Source organism: Podarcis pityusensis, assembly GCF_964106645.2.
Source record: "Podarcis pityusensis genome assembly, chromosome: 10".
NCBI lineage: Eukaryota > Metazoa > Chordata > Lepidosauria > Squamata > Lacertidae > Podarcis > Podarcis pityusensis.
The window spans coordinates 73,932,437-73,952,633 of record NC_138035.1 but is presented as its reverse complement, the minus strand read 5'-3'; the positions used below and the strand labels follow the sequence as shown (position 1 = coordinate 73,952,633).

Sequence of the window (20,197 nt, the reverse complement as noted above, 5' to 3'; positions counted from 1 at the left end):
ACAGAGCAATTTAAAACCACAATTAAATGTAAGCCTACAAAACAGTAAAGCACCACAGCAAATTCAACAGTCAAGTAATACATGAGTTCAAGACAGCTCTTCATATCGCCAATCTCCAAATGCCAGTCAGAATAAAAGCGTTTTGCAACTCTTTTGAGAAACAATGAGGGAAGAGTTAATTCCGATCTACCCAGGGAGATTCTGCCAAAGCTTTGGGTCAGTGGCAGTGAACACCCTGCTTCTTGCTGCTGATGTCTTCAGCCTTGCTAGATGGACAGCGCTCATCCCCATACTCTACACCACCATTTTGTATTACCCATAAAACCCTGGATCCAGCCCCCAAGTGATCTTTACTGAACAGCACATGGGCAGATTCCCTAGCAGAAGGTTGACTTGGCTGGCTTTGACAGATCATTTGCTTGGAACATCTTCTGAGACTGGAGCTGGCCCACCTCCCTCCTCTCTTCTCCTCAGGAAGTGCTGAAAGCCTGCAGTTCAGAGGTGAGGGAGAGACTTCATCAGGCAAGGCCTCCGTCCACCTGCCTTGCCCCACCCTCGTCTTGGGCTTTTCAATTTGTATTGTATTATTTTATGTACTGTGGCTTGCCACTGTTTTATGGATTATAGTTTAGAAATTATTTATTGTAACTGTTGAGTGGATTTCTGTTTAACTTTTATATGTTATTATTATTATTTAATACTATTCTAGGGACGCGGGTGGCGCTGTGGGTTAAACCACAGAGCCTAGGGCTTGCCGATCAGAAGGTCAGCGGTTTGAATCCCCGTGACGGGGTGAGCTCCCGTTGCTCGGTCCTGCTCCTGCCCACCTAGCAGTTCGAAAGCATGTCAAAGAGCAAGTAGATAAATAGGTACCGCTCCAGCGGGAAGGTAAACGGCATTTCCGTGCGCTGCTCTGGTTTGCCAGAAGCGGCTTAGTAATGCTGGCCACATGACCTGGAAAGCTGCACACTGGCTCCCTCGGCCAATAAAGCGAGATGAGCGTCGCAACCCCAGAGTCGGCCACGACTGGACCTAATGGTCAGGGGTCCCTTTACCTAATACTATTCTAATGATTGTTGAATGTTACTTTTTTGGTGTAGGTTGCCTATTTTAAAGTTCTGTTTTATTATCACATTTTGTATTGCATTAGATTGTTATAAGATGTACATTTTTTGTTTCTTCAGCTTGTAAACCACCTTGAGTATTGTAAGATAGAAAGACCGGATACAAATTAAAAATGATGATGATGATGGGTATGTTTTTCAGTGCAGCAAAATACCTACAAGTGACAGTATGATATCATTCTACAAGGGATGTGGCATCTGCTTGAACTTTTGGTTGCAGGAAATTGTGCCTACTTTTCAGTTGAAAAAGGTTATTTGGATATTTGGGTAGTGACTGCTCGAAATAAAATCATCCCAAACTATCTTGGAAATGTTACTTTAAACAAAAACAATTTTCAGTGAAGTAGGCTCAGAGAAAAACATATAGTACAGGATTCTCCAGGGAGATTATATAGACAGGAGAGAGTCCTGGAAGTCTTACTACAGTTGCAAAAATGAGTTCTTACAGCCTTAGGCGATGATCCAGCCAAAGCCAAGTACATTTAAGTCCCATTGATGTTAAGGCAGAGATAGATGTACTTTAAACTTCTCCCACTAAAACCAATGAGAAGTGTTGAGCTTCAACAGGATTCTGCCCTAACTCCTTTGACACAACACAGGCTTCTTTTTTTCAGCAGAGACATAAAATACAATATATTGCAATGAACGTTGGACATACCATCCTCCAGAACGAGAGCGTCCGAGAGTGAACTGTCCTCACTGGCAATATTTCCATCTGTCAAGTGAAAACACATATGGAGGTTACTGTGTAGCTCCATGGTGTGGTGAAGCCCAGCATGATTTCCACAGCAGTAATCCACTCATGTCAGACCATAAGAACAGCTCTGCTAATCCAACATGCTTTTCCCATTAATATGCTTCCATGGACCTCACACGCAGAGCAGGTAAGGATCAGCTCTTGCATGTTTGGCAGCAACTGACACTCAGAGGAATAATGCCCTTGAAATGTTCCCTTTTGTTGCTATGCAGCCCTTAAGAAGCATATCTTCCCTGAATCTGCCCCTTTAAATACCCATTTAGAAGCTATAGAAAGTGACTGTTGCCACATCTTGTAGCAGCTGATTCCATGTTTTAATTCCTTGCATTTATTTTGTCCTAAGTGGACTGTCCTTCCATTTTTCTGTGTGATTCTGAGTTAATCTAGCATTATGAGTAAGGGAGACATTTTGCTGTCTCTCCACTTTCCTGCTGTTCATGACTTCAGAATTCAGCTGTTTCCTAGCTAAGAAGTCCCAATTGCTGTTGTGTGTCTCCATAAGGGAAATTTTGGGTTCCTTGTTATACACCTTTTCCAGCTCTATTATATCCTTTTTAAGATGGGATACAAACGGTACACAGTATCCCAAGTGTGATTGCACCAGTGACTGATATAAAGGCATTATGATCATTCTAAATACATGCAGGTCCTGCTACCTGAACAAAATGTGTTTACATCATGAGTTGATGATTTCCTTTGATCCCTATGGGAAATTTTCTAATGCGTTCTGAACCACAGAATTTTGACCCTAAAATGATGAGAAAATCCCCTGAAACCTGGCAGAAGGCAAACAAGGAAGGGAAAAAATGCTCTCTTATTTGTCTGATCTCTCTCCCTCCTTCCCACCATGGTTTCTGGTGTGGACAGCAAAATACAAAAAAGTAAGGCTTCTCTACAGCTGCTTATTTGTTTACAGTACTGCGCAAGGGTTGGCTGCTTGGATATCTGAATCTGAGGTGTATATAGCAAGGTTTTGGTACCAATTCCTCGCGTTTGGATAAGTGAATTTTCATATAATGAGCATTTGTATAACAGGACCTGAGTATAATCACTAATGTGAAATTTGCCCTTTTCAAACCCCACCCCCAATCCCTTCTCTGGAAAGAACCAGCTAGATCAGAGCCCAAGATTAGCCCTTTTATTTATTTATTTCACCAATTTTTCCACTGTTTAACCCTTTAGCCTCAAAGCAGTGTTTAGCTGTAAGGAGAAACAGAGGCATGCACACCTAGTATGGTAGGTGTGGTCATTCCATCTCAATTTTCTTATGTTGAGCAGGAAGATCTGAAGGGGGCTTTTAATGAAGTACACTTAGTTTAGAAGACGTATCTGGAATCCTGCCCCATCAGGATTACTTATTGCGAGGATGCAATTACTTATTACCACTGTATTTACCTGAATCTAATGCACACTCTAATTTTTATGATGTAATTTGAACAAAAAATGTGCACATTGCATTTGCGTAAATATGGTACTTAAGCATGCTCAGCTAAATGCACTTAGAAAGCCTCTGAAGTGAAGGTGGTGCCGCATGGGGGGCATGAAGGGGGCTTGCATGCCACTGCCCCTACCCGACTTTAAGCCCTTGTGCATTCAGACTGAACGCCTGGAGAGGGCTGATGCCCCTGCCCCAAAGTACATAGCACTGCATACTCACTTACGTTTCAATGTCATTTACCACTTTCCTTTTAACCTGCACACACATTTCTTAACAGTATCCATTAACTGAAATGTGTCTGTGAAAGGGTCTGAAGACACAACTTCAGATATGGAAGCTGAGGATCCAGGTGTGGCATGAAGAGCAGTCTGCCTGGCGCTCACCTATCAAAGTGCTGAAGTTTCATGGGAAGTTGAGGTTAGGAAGAAATATTTGTATACTCCTTCCAGAAACCCACTTCCTCATCAGTTCCTTGGGAAGCATTGTTTTCTCCCGAGCAACCCACCCACCCCCAAATGATCATCAGGAAGAAAGATCAGAGTATCATGAAGTTTGGGTTCTGTTTACCATCTATGATCAAGGAGGCTCTTTGTGTTGGCTTCTTTCCAGATTTGATACGGTACTCGTTGATGGCATTTTCAATCTCCTGAAGTTTCTTCAGTGCATTCAGGTATGAGGTTTTCCTTTGTTTTTTCAGCTTCTTGCTGACATTTGGGTCGCTGGCTAGGCGTCGGGCAGCTTCCGTGATTTGGGACTGAATGGCAAATTCTCTCTCCAAGCGTTCCAGTTCAGCTTCCTGTCCAACAAGAAAGAGGCTTGTGGCTGTCAGTGCCTTAGCCATGGAGCATGTAAGAACAGGAGAAGAAGAACCTTGCTGGGTCAGGCCAAAAGCCCTCCAGGTCCACCACTGCTCCCACAGAGACCAGCCAAGAGGACTATGAGGCTGCCTATGCTTCTGTAGGTGAAAAGTGTAGCAGCTTACTAACAGTACATCTGATCACGGGCAAGTTTGGCTGGTGTATACTGGGAAGATTTACAAAGCAACAGCTTTCTTCTATGTTACATACCACAATGGCGCAACTAAAACAACTTTAGCTCATGTTGCTCAGTCTTGTGGATTTTAGTAGTATTACACAAAATAAGTCAGTCAGATTGTGCATCCATAGCAGTGAGCAGAGGAGGAATGACCGCTGGGAGGAGCACAGAGAGAAGAAACACCCTGGCGCATCTGCAGCAGCACAACTGGATGCCTTTAGCTGCCCCGCCTGCAACAAAACATGTCTCTCCCATATTGGTCTCACAGCCACAGCAGGCGCTGCAACCTTCCAACAGTTGACTTCACCCCCAAAGGCACACACCTCCATTGTCTCCCAGGACAGATGGATGCCAACACCACAAATAAGTAATGAAAAGTAGTTATGAACGTCCTATCTTGTCACTACAATGAACTGGGGGGGGGGGGGGACACACAACGATGACGATGACATCCATTTGACATAGTAAGGGAACATTCCCCTTCATCCACTCACATGGTTCCTCACAGAATTCTACCAGAGTGGTGCAGAATCAAACCACAGAGAAATGGCTGCACCAATCTGATAATGTATAAATTGGACCTTGGGAATCACAGCATTACAATCTTGACATTCCTGGGTCTTTGTTCCATGGAATTTGCTAATTCAAAGTTGTGTAGTAAGACAATTGTGTGTTAACTGAGAAGTGAGCTGCACTTTTTCTTGGAGCATATGCACATGGTTTTCTGTAAGAAAAACTCAATGTGCAAGTTCCTGTGCATGTGTTGGGGCTCTGGGTAATCAGGACACCTGCACACCTGGAAGTCCTGATTCCATCCATGCAGTCCCCATACATCAGCAACATCTTGTAGGTTGCTGTTGCCTTACAGACAATTGTGCATAATGTGCAGTTACTTTAGGAAGCAGATGCAGAGTAGGCCTTGCTCCCCAGGGAACACACAGTTGACCTTCACATGAATAACACACACATAGAGCTAGTGTCGGCACTGAACACCACAGTAAATATTTGACGACAACTCACAACCAGTCAGAAGGACAAGTTACACTGTAAAATCATACACGTGTTTCATGTACTCGCACAAACATGGAATCTCATGGAGAGGACTCTTTGTCTTTTAAAAACAAGTTTCTCTCCCCGAGCGCTGGGAGGAAGGCACTAAATGAGGAAAAATCATCTGTTAGAGGCTAGGAATTAAAACCATCAATAGATAATCCTTCCATATTTTGCAAAAGTTCAGTTTCTTCCTGTCCCTTCCCCACAGAAGAATGAATCTAGTGGTCTATTTTATTATTTTCTATTTGCTATACTACTGAGGTTTCCATCAGAAGAATCTAAACTGCCTCGTATTAACTGGAGGCCTATATATATAGCAGCAGCAGGGACATCAGAGAGCTGAGGAGAGGAGCTTTAACATCATGTTCCTCCGCCATCTCTCTTGGCTGCCTCAGCAGCAAACAGTGAGCCAAGCACCACACTCTGTTTGGCCCAGGCAAGGAAAAACCTCACCCCTGAGAGATGGTGGCATCTACACTTTGGGGAGGCTCTTTTCCTCAGGCTTGTCCTAGGTCCACAAAGGACGGCTCCAGTAGAAACACCAGAGAGCTGGGAAGGGGGCCTTTAAGGTGACATTCCCCCAGCATCTCCCGTGGTTGTTGCACCACAGAGATTAAGCCATTCAGTTCCGTTTGTGTTCAGTTGCGTACGCTTTGCACTGAATGGCATAACCTGTTGTAAGCAACTCTGGGGTTCATTCAGAGAGCAAGAGGCATGGCATGAATCTTTGAAAGAAATATATATTGCAGCTAGCAAAATGCTCCTTATGTCAGCAGATGGTCTATGAAAGTCTTGTTTATTGCACAGCTCCCCCTGAGTGCCGAGTATGTGTGCTCTCTGGCACCTGGGACAATGAGGGCTGGGCCACACAGTGTAGGAACAGTATTGCTCTTGCTGCAACTGGGTCCCAAGAGCAGCACCTCATCTTTTCCTCCAGTGGTGAATTTTCACTTTTACTGGATAAATTAAAAGTGTGCATTTTGAGGAGGAGGAGGGTATACCTGCCCCTGGCGGCCCTAACGGTTAAGACCCAAGCCTGTTCCTGCCAACATAACCCTGTCCTGGGTTCTAGTTCTAAAGCAGCCTTCCTCAACTTGTGCCCTCCAGATGTTTTGGACCACATCTCCCATCCCCCAGCCAGCACAAGGAAACGCTGGGAACTAGCTATCATATGCTCTGTGGAAAGAGATCATCTATCTGTGTCAGTCAGTGCCACAGTCACCGAAGAAGCCACACTGCTGTGAACTAATCTCTCTTCAAGACAATATGTCTCTCTGAAGTATTCATTCTGGACACCTTGGCTTAAAAATCTCCTTTGCTGTCAGTGATGAATCACCACTACTTTAAATCCATAGCTACAGTTCTCACAATGCTACAGACTGAATGGCTGTTGTGTATGTGTGGGGTTTTTTAGAAAGAGTTTTTGCTTTGAAGCTTTCATAAGCTCTGTCAACACTGAATTTATTAAACGTGTATTCAACACAATATATTTTAAGACTCAGATCCTGATCTGCCGCCTCACTACAGAAAATCTCCCACAACAGCCAGTGAAGGCAGCAGATGAAAGGCACTGTTAAAAATGAATGCATTTGATGTATGATTTTTTAATGGCCCAGTCTTATCGACCAAGCCTGCCACTTTCACATGTGGATCATCAGCTGGGGCTGTTACCACATTAAGAAGAGGGAAAGTATCAGCTCACTCTGCCGCTGGCTGTGCATACAGCAGGATTGGCGGCCAGTCATGATTCTTGACAAGTATACCCAGATGGCACATGTGTTTACCAACATGGATTTGCCATAGTATTACTTTACAGTTTCACACAGAACATTTAAAATTACCTAGGAATACACCTAAACATGTAATGAGTGGTCCTTACAATCAAAAGGCATGAGGCACAATTATAGATATTTGAGGTGCTCATTCTTTGCAAATTCTGATACAAACTGACCTGACACTCACCTTCTGGACCAGAACTCAGTTATCCTTCAGATTTCACACTTCATTTAATTTAGTGGTGCAATTCTTGGCTCAAAAAACATACCCAAATGTGTTTGAAAATGGATGTTTCTGAATTTTTGTGTGGATTTCATGAACAGAGCAGACTTCTGAATAAACACATATGAAAACGACACTAGATGGATTGGTGCCTCCCTAGATACAACCTTCCTTTCCATGCCCCAGTTAGGAAAGCAAAAAAGCACAGCTCGCCATGCTGGGAAATGGCTGGTTATTCACACCTAACTTTTAAAAAATGCTTAGCTGAATGTAGGAACACTAAAAAATATACTCCGACACTAGGGTCTCAGAATGTCCCCAAAACTATAACTCCCAAGGTTTCAGTGGGGGAGCAGCAGAAGCACCTGCCCAGCGGCTCTGCTTTACTCCCTGTGGCAGCTTCTTCGGAGACAGCCATGACAATAAAACCAGCTTGAAACTATTTAAACCAGTTGTGCCAAAGTGTCTGCCTCGTACTACTGAGGAAAAGTTCATTAACACAAATCACTGTTCTGCTGTAGTAAATTAACTCCGAACGAAGTCTCTCCTAATGAAGACTAAACAAGTCACTACAACGTACCATTATCTGAGTTATTTTCTATGTAAAGAGCATGTCTAACCAGTGTCATTCACTGGAAAATTCCTCTTGGCACACGATAGGGACATCCTGTTTCAACAGAATGCATGGCCTTTCCAAGTCACTAGTCTAGACAAGTACTTTCTCTTCATTTATATGCTAATTAGCGTGGTGGACAGAATGTTGGGCTTTGAGCAGAGAGACCCAAGATGCTGTGTTCATGTGAAACATTGCTCCCACCCCTATCAAAAAGGTGGTTCTGTCTGTTCCATAAGTCAAATTAGGGTTAAATGTGGATAAAGGTAAAGGTAAAGGGAGCCCTGACCGTTAGGTCCAGTCGCAGACGACTCTGGGGTTGCGGCGCTCATCTTGCTTTATTGGCCGAGGGAGCCGGCATACAGCTTCTGGGTCATGTGGCCGGCATGACTAAGCCGCTTCTGACGAACCAGAGCAGCGCACGGATACGCCGTTTACCTTCCGCTGGAGGGGTACCTATTTATCTACTTGCACTTTGACGTGCTTTCGAACTGCTAGGTGGGCAGGAGCAGGGACCGAGCAACGGGAGCTCACCCCATCGTGGGGATTCGAACTGCTGACCTTCTGACTGGCAAGCCCTAGGCTCTATGGTTTAGACCACAGTGCTACCCACATTCCATTAAATGTGGATAGGACTGGGCAAATCATTAAATTACCACACATCAGCCCAAACATGAAAAAGAGCTATTGCTCCAAATGTCACTATCCAAAAAGCAAGCAATTCATAATCTTTCACAGTCATAATGTGCCCTAGGAATATCAAGACAACAAAATAATCAGGAATGCCCCATAATAAAAAGACCACAAATTCTATTCAACAAGTTAGTATCAAATTTAAAGAGCACAAAGGGAGGATAATTCCAGTAAGTGATTTACTCAGTCTATCTTTCCAGATCCTGGCACAGGCTAAATGCTGGTGTTTTAATTTAATAGTGCAAAAGAGAAACAGAAAGTCTGAATCTGAAAGCAATCCTCACCTCTCCTTTTGGCAGTATTTTCTGTTCATCCAGTTTAAAGGAAGTACCTATTCTTCTACGCACAATTGGGGGCTCTTCCCCTGGGTCAAGGGGATATTCTCTTGGCAATTTTCCTGTAAGCTCCTGCAAATGTATATAAAATATTAGAAGTTAGCTGTGTGTTGTGCACATGCAGCAAGTGGATTTTATCTAGACATGCAATAGCATTTCACAAATATTGTCTTTAAATAACCAATATTGCATTTTTTTCTGGTTGAAGGACACACAGTTGATTCTTTCTGGGTGTGTTTATTCACTTAGAACTTCTGTTTTGTGAAAGATCCTCTTAAGAATGGTAGTTGAGCCACATGCTTTGTCATCTGTGACCAGAAGAGAATGTGAAACTGGAAAGTAAAAGTTACTTTTGGTTAATCTGTCAAGCTTTCTGAGATTACTTTATTGAAGAAGCCATATGGAACTCCATATACAGAACTCCTACAAAGTCTCACCTCTCTTCTGTCAATTCCCTGCTCAAAACCTCTCTCTTCTGTGGCTTAACTTCTTAGTCATCACACTCAATTCAAACAAAGCCTAAGAGTGCATAATTGCATCGACTTTCACCCTTCTTGCTCTGTGCCTCATCTCTCTTTCTTATGTCACCCGATCTTTTGTTTAAATTAAGAGCAAACATTCCTTGGGCAGGAGATTGTTGTAAAGCAAGAGACGGATTTTACTATATTGGTCAAAATCTGTACAGTTTCTACGACACCAGAGAGTTTAAACTGTTGGATTGGCAGAGCAATGGACACCTGCTGGTTTCACAAGCTCCAACGATTAGTTTCACAGCATTTCGCTATTTGTCGGCACTTTGCAGGCTGTGCCTTTCCCTGCACCATTCGATTTCAAACTCTGCAAGCCTGAACAGGTTCCATCAGGTGACTGTGACAGGATTGTGACATCAGGTGATCTACCCACCTGCCAAACGTGGCCCACAGGGGATAGGGGGGAGATAATAATCTGACCCCTCACCCCTGCTCTAAACAAACATTTTGTAGTAATAGAAGTAATGGCAGTAAAACAATAGCTGCATCATATTTACCTGCTGAATATCATTTTGTCAAGTTTCATGTGATGATTTTTATTTATTTATTGGCAATTTTGATCCACTACCAAATTATTCCATGGTGGAATGAAAGAGTCATTTGGACAGATTAGTCTAAAATAACAAGGTGGATCCTTCACATTTAACAACTTTTTTAAAAAGGTAATTGGCATTACCTTTAGCACAAACATTGTTGCTTGTTTGCAGTGTGAAGAGCAAAGGCACGGAGCTGTCTAAAGAGAGAGAGGTGATGGCCCTGGAGCAGGGAACAGGCTCTGCGCCAAGGAGGGATAATGTTGTGCACTAGCTGCAACACCAGCATTGAGAGAGTCCAAAATCCCCAGCCTTCTGCAAAAACTATCCAGGCAAGTGGCAGGCAAGCGAAGCTCCAGACAACCTCCTGCTTGCTGCCCCGACTCTGATTCTCAGTGGAGCTTTTCTCCTTTTTTCAGGTCACTGAGAAAGGAGAGCCTGGATCTTTTGATGCTTAACTTAAGCACACAATGAGCTGCTGGGAGGCCTTGAATTGTTTATGTCCACTTTCTAAGGGCAGCTTTACATGTCAGCCCAGCGCAGCCTCTAGAAGCTGATGCACAATCAATTCAAATGTTTGATTAAATATGGTGTGTTTTAACGTATTTATTGTATCTTTTTAACCCTATATACACTGCTTAGAGACTATGCTGTTAAGCAGTATATACATTGTTTAAATAAATAAAATACAAATAAAACCTGCCTCCAATTAAATCAGCACAGATTTTTTTTTTAATCCCCCCACCCCGAAAAAATACAAGTCCTTACAAAACCAAACGCAAAAGGCATAATCTTAGAAGAGCCGCTCCACCTTGTGCCTCTTTCAAGATGGCGCTTCCTGGCTCTGCAGTGTGATACCTGGCGCTGCCAAGTCAAGTGACAGCAGGGGCAAAACTAGGCTTTATTTCACCCAGGTCAAAGACCCAGTTTGGCAACCCCTTCAGGCGCATTTGTGTACACACACACAGGCAGGGAGCCTCAATGGTGCCTCTGGAGGCTTCACCCGGGGCAAAAAACCTGGCTAGCCCCCCCCCCCCCCCGCCCTGGCACTGGGTGGAAGTGTCACTCTGTCATCACTGTGATGTTAGGATCAGCCACAGGCTTCTCTAGCTCTGCTGCTCCCCTCATTCCCTCTCCCCACGTTCTTGCTGTTTAGGAAAGCAGCCTGAAGTATTCACACCAACTGGAAAAGGCATCAGCCCCAAAAGCAACATGGACTCTACAAATGTGATGCAAAACATTTTATATGAAATCCCATTTGCAAAAAGAACAGTTGCATGGTGTTATTTTTAAAGGTAATAATGAGACTGCTCATATTTTAAAAACAAATAATTTCTTCAGAACTATTGTTATTCAAATTAAAATTTTATAGTTAAAATTCACATTTATTTGTGAATTAAAATTCACAAACTTATTTATTTAGGTAACAGCTCTACTAATAAGGAGTATCTAGAATGTCAGGGCTTGGAATAAGAGATATTACCAATATCTACACCTCTGGCATAGTTTCATATATGCAAGCATACAGAGATGTGCTACAGGGGTCACCAACGTCATGTCCACAAACACACATGCCTCCAAAAGGCTTCCTCTTCACCTGTAGAAATTTGGCTTAAAAGAAGCCTTCTACTGTAGCCAACAGAACAGGTTGCAGTGAGTGTGATGCCCAGAACAGTTTTTCCAGTTTGCAATTGAGCCGTGGATTCCAAAGGGCTAGTAATCCCAGCATTGATAAAATGGCTGTGTCTATGAAGAAACATCAATACAATGATTTGGGAGTTTCAAACAAACTTCTTTGCTCTAGTGTCTTGCTTATAACCAAATAAAAACCTATCAGATTGAGAGAAATATTAGAGTATCTCAGTGTAACTGCTATTTGGAATATGTTTTTTAAAAAAGTTCAGCCGTGAATATTAAGTTGTCATAAAAATCACTGTTAAGATACATTTCCTAAAGCAAAAGATGAACGTAGATCAGCACCAGTTGTGTCTGTGTGCACATAAATCAACCAAACAACCAAATACCTTCAAAGCTTGAACCCTCTTTCAAACCGGACAGCCTCCAGTTTAAAAAAACGAAGCCAAACAATTTAGGTATGCAAGACTTCTAACAAGTCTGCTCTTTTTTAAAGAAAGGACAGCAAACTGGGCTACTAAACTTGCCCCATAAAACAAAAAGCGCATTAGCAGCCTGGCTCCTGTAATTTAAGATGAACTAATAAGTAACCAAAGCCTGCAGAAATTTGATGCCACTGTTGCAAATGGTTAGGGGCAAACTTAGTTTGGCTACCCACAAGGGTTTCAATTCATTTCCTTCTCTCAGTCTACCAGTCTCATTATATGACAGCAATTCCCACAGGAAAATAAACAAACTAAATTATGGGAGCCTGGAGAGAGAAATTTAGAATAAAACTGGAGGGTGATGATTGAATTGGCTTAAATGTTATACAGATGATTTGAGCAAAACCTTTTAGGCACGGACATGTCGGCCTAACCTGACCTTATAAACCTTACTCACGTAGGCAAACTACCAAAGTCAAGTTTTGCTTCTTATGCGAAAAAGAAACGATCAAGTAAGTTTCAGCAGCTCAGCTATTTTCCCTTACGCTCTTCACTGAAAAGTGCTTTCCAGTTACTTGACCTTTTGCGGGGTTAGGTAAGAGTTTTGAGAAATGACTAGAATGCTAAATTTTACGGAAGTGCAGACAAAGGCCAGAGCATTGTGCTGGATGCACAGTTCAGCTTCCAAAGAACAGCAGCTTCCAGTTGAAAAGGGTCAGTTTCTAGATCTCACGGCTGCAAAGGTACTTTACAGCGTATACGGAATGAGTGGGGAAATCTCAGAAAACAGAAGTAGTTGAACAAGATATCTAGTGATTAGGAAGGAGTTTTTGCATAGCTCCTTGCTCTTCCCCATGATTACCAAAACAAAAATACCGTATTTTTCACACCATAGGACGCACCGGACAATAGGACGCACTTTGTTTTAGAGGGGGGAGAACAAGAAAAAAAATTCTCCCCCTCTCTGCCCAGCGCCCCTTCAGCGAAGTGGCAGGAGGCGCTGGGCAGAGAGGGGGAGAACTTTCCCCCTCTTGTTTTCCCGCTCTAAAACAAGGTGCCGTTTAAGGTGCGTTCAGGCGGCTACCTTGGAAGCCTGGAGAGCGAGAGGGGTCGGTGTGCACTGACCCCTCTCGCTCTCCAGGCTTCAGGTACCTTTCGACCTGCTCTTTGGGGCTGGCGGGGGGAAGCCCACCACCAGCCCCAAAGAGCAGTTCAGGGAGCAGCGGAAAGGCGCAGCGGAGAGGCTCCTGCCATAGCCGTGCGTCACCTCTCCAGCCGGGAGAGGGTCGCTGGGCTATGGCTTCTTTAGCCCCGCGCGCGCTCTCCCGGCTGGAGAGGTGACGCGGGGCTGTAGAGGCTCCTGCCATAGCCGCGCGTCACCTCTCCAGCCGGGAGAGGGTCGCGGGGCTATGGCGTCTTCGCTCCATAGGACGCACACACATTTTCCCTTCATTTTTGAAGGGAAAAAAGTGCGTCCTATAGAGCGAAAAATACGGTAAATAATGCAAAATAGAGGCGATATACAAGCTGCATACATCTGCATGATTCATGTAAGCCACAGAATTCAGTCCGTTCTGAAGCTAAATTTGGATTACCTGAATACATAATATTTTAAAGAAGTGAATCGGAAATAGGAATACAAAATTAAAGCCAAGCTGCTTTCCACATGTCTGCCGACTTGACTCCTGGTGCAGAAACTCAGATATATCAGCTAGGCACCAAATGGCTCCTTAAACCAGGGTTACAAGTCACCAAAACAGAATGCCTAGTTGGCATTTTTGGGCCAGACAGCTCGAAAGTGGTATTTTTCAACATGGCTTTTTGGTTCCTGAAATTCATTCTGACTGTGCAGATAATATATAATGGATGGAATTCTACAGGATGTGGTTCTAGTGTGAGAAAACAGGCAACATCCAATGATCTCCAGGCAGGCACCTCCGGATGGTGGAGACGTCAGACGCCTTCTAGCATCTTCACTTGGTCGCCAGGGGCAAATGAGCCTACTGCCTGCCAAATTTCGAATGCTGTCATCTTGATCAGGACCACTCTACGTTTTTTGTAGGTCCCACTTGTATCTATTTACTCTCAAATAATCATGGTCCCAAACATTGGTTCTCTACTTTCATGGCTGAAAGATAATGTTAAACTTAAAGGCTCTCTACTTGTGGAAATCTAATATCATACCCCTTAGTGTTAATTCTCAGGGCATCTTATGATACCCATGTGAACAGAAATTTGAAGCCTGTAACACTTAACGCATGTACTTGCGAAGGGAAACAGCAATGTTCACAGGACACTTGAGCATGGCAATTATCCACATGCTCTGAATAGTTAATCTGTTACGGAAACTGGCAATGGGTGGGAAATCACAAAAGATGAATGCTGTCCTGTAATGTGTAACAAAATCCAAACTATCAAATCAGGGTAGAACTGTTGGAAAGGAGCTGTGATTTATAGGAGAAACAGGTTGGGTCATGTTAGGGACAAGTTGTTGAAATGAAATTTTGCCTAAGCCTTGCATTTGCCAAATTGCCCACATTGGAAATTGCAAAATTGAGATATGAAATTTCATTTTGTTTTCCACTTGCAATATCACAACACATTTGTAAAAACTGAAATGTCGAAGGCAGGTGTATCTGAATTTCTGCTAAACATTTGGATCTTTTACCGACTTCCGTGAGAACTGTGGGTGTTTAAGGGATTGCAATGCCTTCCACTTTGCAAAGCAGAGACTTTGTAAGATGCCACCCCTTCCACACACTCTATGCTTTGCTGCACATCAGAAGCAACAAAGGGGTTTCCAAGGATTATAAAAATCTACAGGGCCTACCGCTTCTCGGAGACAGAGCTTCTTTAGCTCTTCCAGGCGCTGGCGAAGGGTCTCCTCCAGAGCTTCTTGCCTGGACTTCAAGGCAGCCAGCATGTCTTTCTTGGCAGACTGAGAGCTATCTGACTCTTGGGAACCTGTCAATAAACAATGATAGCATGAGGGCAGCTGACATGGTAGAGCGCACATCAGCAGCAGCAATGAAGCTGGTGCCTGTGGACTTTTTCAAAAAGGACTTGTGTTTGTTCACAACACATTCTTAAGCTTATACTAACAGGAGGAGGCTATACATCTGAACCACAAATGAGATTTAAATACATTCCAACAAACATGAGTTGTTAAGATCATGTCATTCTTAACATTCCCATCTACAGTAGAAGTTTGCGAAGCAGAGAGACAATCCCAGGCATGAGCATCTCTCAACAGATCACTAGCACATTTCCTGGCTCTGTTTCGCTGCTGACTCGGTGCCCCTTCAGTCAGCTTTGCATTATCCATGCTCTCCTATGGTGTCTCCCATAATCACCTCGCCATCTGGCTGCTCACAGATACCTTCATCCACAGACATGGTCTGGGTCATTCATAGTCGTGGCAGCCATTGCGTCTGCCGCTCGGAAATGCATGCGGACTCCAGTAACTCTGCTGATTACGTGGCATCCATCTGCCATGAAACAAGAAATTACTGTGCAAGCAACTAAACTGTTGGATGGCCCTCTGTCATGGAGGCTTTAGTTGAGATTCTTGCATTGCAGGGGGACTGGACTAGATGACCCTTCCACCTCTGTAGTTCCAGGGGTCTATGATTCCACTCTCATCAAGCCTTTTGACAGCAAGGTTCTGCTTGCAACAATCGGCCAGCTTGCAGCAAGAAAAAGCCATTTGCGTGAGGCTGCCTCCCTGTTGAGACCTCCACCTCCAAGTTGTCAGGGTCTTCCTGTGTCAGCTACCGAGCCGGAAGTGCCACCCTCTTGTGGTTCTGCTATTACAATTTGTGTAACCTCTGTGTCCTTCATCTTCCACATCCAAAAGTTGCTCGCTTCCTCATTATGACTAAATTTTAGAGGAACTTCTTTTTAGAGCTTCCTGAAAAGGGAGATTCCTTGTGGGAATTCCCATTTGACATCAACCAAAATCTCTAACCTGGTTAGTGGAACTTTTTGCACGAGTACGCGAGTACCACTATCGCATCAAATCTCCAGTCCAAAAGTATGTTCCAGCTTGATACTGAGGTACAGAGCAAGGTTTTACACTTCAGGTTGCAGGTGAGAGATTGCATGTTTGCTTATTCCCTTATTTAAAAACCATACTCCCCGCATATAGAAAACTAGCACCGCAGAGCAATGTCAGGTTGAACCTTGCTTCTTGATACACCTGTTTTCTGGCCCCTGGGAGTATATTTGTATGAAAGCATTCCATCTTGTAACTCCTCTCGCTTATGCCAGTCTGCCGTTTTTAAATTAGAATAGTTAAATGTGAAATCTGAAGGATAAAATCCAAGAAATGTTTTACTGCCTGATGCTGCTGATCATATCAAAAGGCACCAAAACAACAACCACTTCCATCACTATCTAGATCAGTGGTTCCCAATTAGAGGTCCACAGAACGCACACAGGGGGTCCGTAGCCCCATTCCTTGCCTCCTCTATTTTTTTGTCCTTTTTGCATGGTAATATCACAAGTTTTACTGTCTGTTTTAGCGCTGTGCAATTCTTCAATATATTGGCCAAAATTGGTTTTGAAATCACACCATGAGAATGATTTTGACCTGGCAACACGCAGCAATATATTGCTCCTTGCGCAAGGGAGAGCAGGACAGTCGATTTCAAGGCACTGCTGACATCGCACAATGATCTCAGCTGATAACGCTGTTGATCTGAGCTGCCTTCCCTCACGCTGTGGGAGAACAGGCCAGCTGATCGCCCTTACTTCAAGGTACCCTGACGTACATCTTTGCTGGCTGCCCCCCTGACAACGGTTTGATGCAACACCCCCCCCCCCCGGTTTTCATCCCCTCCCACTCAATCCGTGGGGTGAAGGTGACTCTGCTTCCTCTCCTCCCCCCACCCACCCAATCTTTGTGACTGCTCCTTCCCTCATCCAGAATTTGAAACTCCCATTATTCTAGGCACATTTTGTGACAGGGAATTTCATTAAAGAGAGTGGTTTCTGAGCTCTGGGCGCAGTACTGTGCCTAAGATTTCAGATTAAAACTGCAGAGTGAAGGAAAGGAGGACGTTTTTCTGCTTCCCCACTTCCAGCCACTCTCTGAAGACTGGAAACGAGACCCTCTTAAGATTATTAGGGGGGTGGGCAGGGGAAGTATGGCTTTGTTTCTTGCAGTCTTCAGATGAAGACTAGACCAGGTGAAAAATGCACATAAGATTTTAGCAGCAGTTCATTTTCAGTTTTGTATTCTTGTTATAAAAAGCACGCCTAGACACTCCATTGTGGCATCCATAACCCAGGCTTAAGGTGCCATTTAGCTGTCATATCTCAGTTTCTAACACTGCCCTCATCCCCACTCCTGATCTCCAATTTCAAACATCGTGATATATCGGAATATCACAATGTTTAGCTGCTGATATATCATGATGTTCAAAACCAGATATCACTCGGCCCTAGTCTGCTTTTTTAGTATACCTAAAATATTTAGCTTATTAGGGGCTACCCCACATTTTGTTCAAAAAAATGCTTTGCACCATACTACCATACAGCTATCATACAGTTACTACCATACAGCTATCACAATTTTCAAAAGTAGGGGGTTAATGGCTTGGCTTTTGAAAAATAGGGGGTCCTCAGTAATTAACTAATTGGGAACCACTGATCTATAACAATATAGTGGAATAAACCATTCCAGTGCTGTGCAAAGAAAATAATATTATCTTATATGGATGAGAGACAGGACAGAAGCCAGGAAAAAACAGCTACATAAAAGAAGCTTGCCAGAATAAGAGCCATACTGCTATTAGCACATTGGGATGCCTGCAGTTCTTTTCCAATACAAGTCTGCGTGAAGCAATCCTGAGAGGAAGGAAACGCATGGAGGAAGGAGGAGAACAGGCTTAGTCAGCAGGTGAAACAAGTATTCCTCTGAGGAATACTGTTAGAGGAAACTAGCAGACTGAACGAATGCCCAAGCAGGGGGCAGTGAGGAGGGGGAAACCCCCCCAGCAGCAGCAGCCGCCAGATGACATCACTGGGTCCAGATGTGCAATCCCTTTGATGCACTTATTCTTCTTGCTTATAACCCACACGCCTAATGCCATAAACAATGAATATCCTAATACAGCTGTTATTCATGCTGCGTTCATCGGCCTGGCTGCCAGGGTCAGCCTCTCAGCCAAAAGCTGGCCATCCGGAACATTCTCTGAGGAGCCCAGATGGGGAGGGAAGGTGCATAGTGTGTCCCCTCCTGCCAGAAGCTAGGCATGATTCACTGCCTCAGGATGTCAGCAAACAACAGAAAGTGACCACAAGCAGCCACTATCTCTCAGCAGTGAGGAACAAATAGGATATCCTCCACAGCAAACAGCCAAGATAACGGCTTCTCCCCCATCTGGAATTACTCAGCACAGGATACGCATAGAAATATCCTGTGAGGTGAATGTTCTTCATTAGCTTCTTTTTGCTTGTCTGCCGCCTTGGTGACGGGACAAGTTTGCTATTCATCAACTGAAATGCTTCCAGAGGAGAGCAACAGGAAGTGCATGTCTAAGATGTGGTGACGGGAAAAGACCGCCCACTAGTTATTGCTGAGGAGGAAAGGCCCATCTGAAGGCTTAAAACATATCAGAATGGAAGCTGGCACACTTACAGAAATACTGCAGAGAAGGCACTGCTTCCATCATGAGGCTCTTTAACAGCTACAAAGAGTTGTTCCCAATGTTTCCTGGGAAGCATCTCTGGGAATCGTAGCTCTGTATCTTAACACTTCTCAGCACCCTTAGCAAACTACACTTCCCAGCAGTCTGTGGGGGAAGCTTTCCATGTTTGGTGCTGATGGGGCCTGAGCCAAGTCCTTCCTTGCTGGCAGCTGGAGCTGGCAGGCAGCAGGACCCCTGGAGCAGTGGGGCTGGTGAACTAGCATGTAGTACAGCCCTCTTTGAGCCTAATGCAGAGAATGAAATTTAAGGGAATAAGCTATTGTTTGGTAAAGATAAGGCAGGTGAGTTTGAGGAGGAATTGTCCAAGATCCCTGTTGCTTAAGAAGGTGGAGGAAATTGACATCTTGTAGCTGACCTGCAAAAATCAAAAGAAGAAACCAGGAGCATGTTCCTCTGAAAAAAGGCAACGGAGCGAGTAATAATAATAATAATAATTTTATGATTTATACCGCACCCATCTGGCTGGGTTTACCCAGACACTCTGGGAAGCTTACAACATTATCTAAAAACATAATAAAAACATCAATCCTTTAAAACCTCCGTAAACTTCAGGTGTCTTCTAAAAGACAGGTGGTCGTTTATTTCCTTGACATCTGAAGGGAGGGCGTTCCACAGGGCGTTCATGACTGAGAAGTAACTCAAGATTTCAATTATAGAGTTATAGGAAATTATCAGTGGTTCTTCTCTTAGTGCTCAGCTTGGAAAGCCTGGCTTCTGAGAATGGATTAATGCTTAAGTAAGGCTAAACTTACTTAAACATGGGTGGCGCTGTGGCCTAAACCACTGAGCCTCTTGGGCTTGCCAATCAGAAGGTCGGTGGTTCGAATCCCCGCAACCGAGTGAGCTCCTGTTGCTCGGTCCCTGCTCCTGACAACCTAGCAGTTCGAAAGCACAAAGGGCAAGTAGATAAATAGGTACGGCTCCGGCGGGAAGGTAAACGACTTATCCGTGCGCTGCTCTGGTTTTGCAAGATGCAGCTTAGTCCTGCTGGCCACACGACCCGGAAGCTGCACGCCGGCTCCCTCGGCCAATAAAGAGAGATGAGCGCCACAACCCCAGAGTCGTCCGCGACTGGACCTAACGGTCAGGGGTACCTTTACCTTTTAAGGCTAAACTTAATGCAAAAAATTGGCAACAACAAAGCTAAGAGAGGTAGGAGAAGTTGAACTGTGAAGAGCATGGGCTCCCACTCCATTTCTTATTGGAAACACGAGCACAGAAATACCCCAGCCAAGAGCCTGCATTGTTTTGGAGAGAATTAATACTGTCTCAGTAACAATGTCTTATTGTAGTCATGAATTGATACAATCTGTGT

At 44.0% G+C, this 20,197-nt stretch overlaps 1 protein-coding gene across 10 annotated transcripts in view; it reads right to left on the bottom strand.

The window, feature by feature from the left end:
• Positions 1-20,197, bottom strand: part of FRMD4A (FERM domain containing 4A) — a 411,715-nt gene that overhangs the window by 16,980 nt on the left and 374,538 nt on the right. For all 10 annotated transcript variants that reach the window (XM_081023499.1, XM_081023500.1, XM_081023502.1 and 7 more), the window contains 4 exons: positions 15,000-15,133; positions 8,996-9,118; positions 3,887-4,115; positions 1,783-1,839 (listed from right to left, as the gene is read on the bottom strand). In XM_081023499.1, coding sequence (XP_080879625.1) covers positions 1,783-1,839; positions 3,887-4,115; positions 8,996-9,118; positions 15,000-15,133 — 543 coding nt within the window. The remainder of the gene's footprint in view (positions 1-1,782; positions 1,840-3,886; positions 4,116-8,995; positions 9,119-14,999; positions 15,134-20,197) is intronic.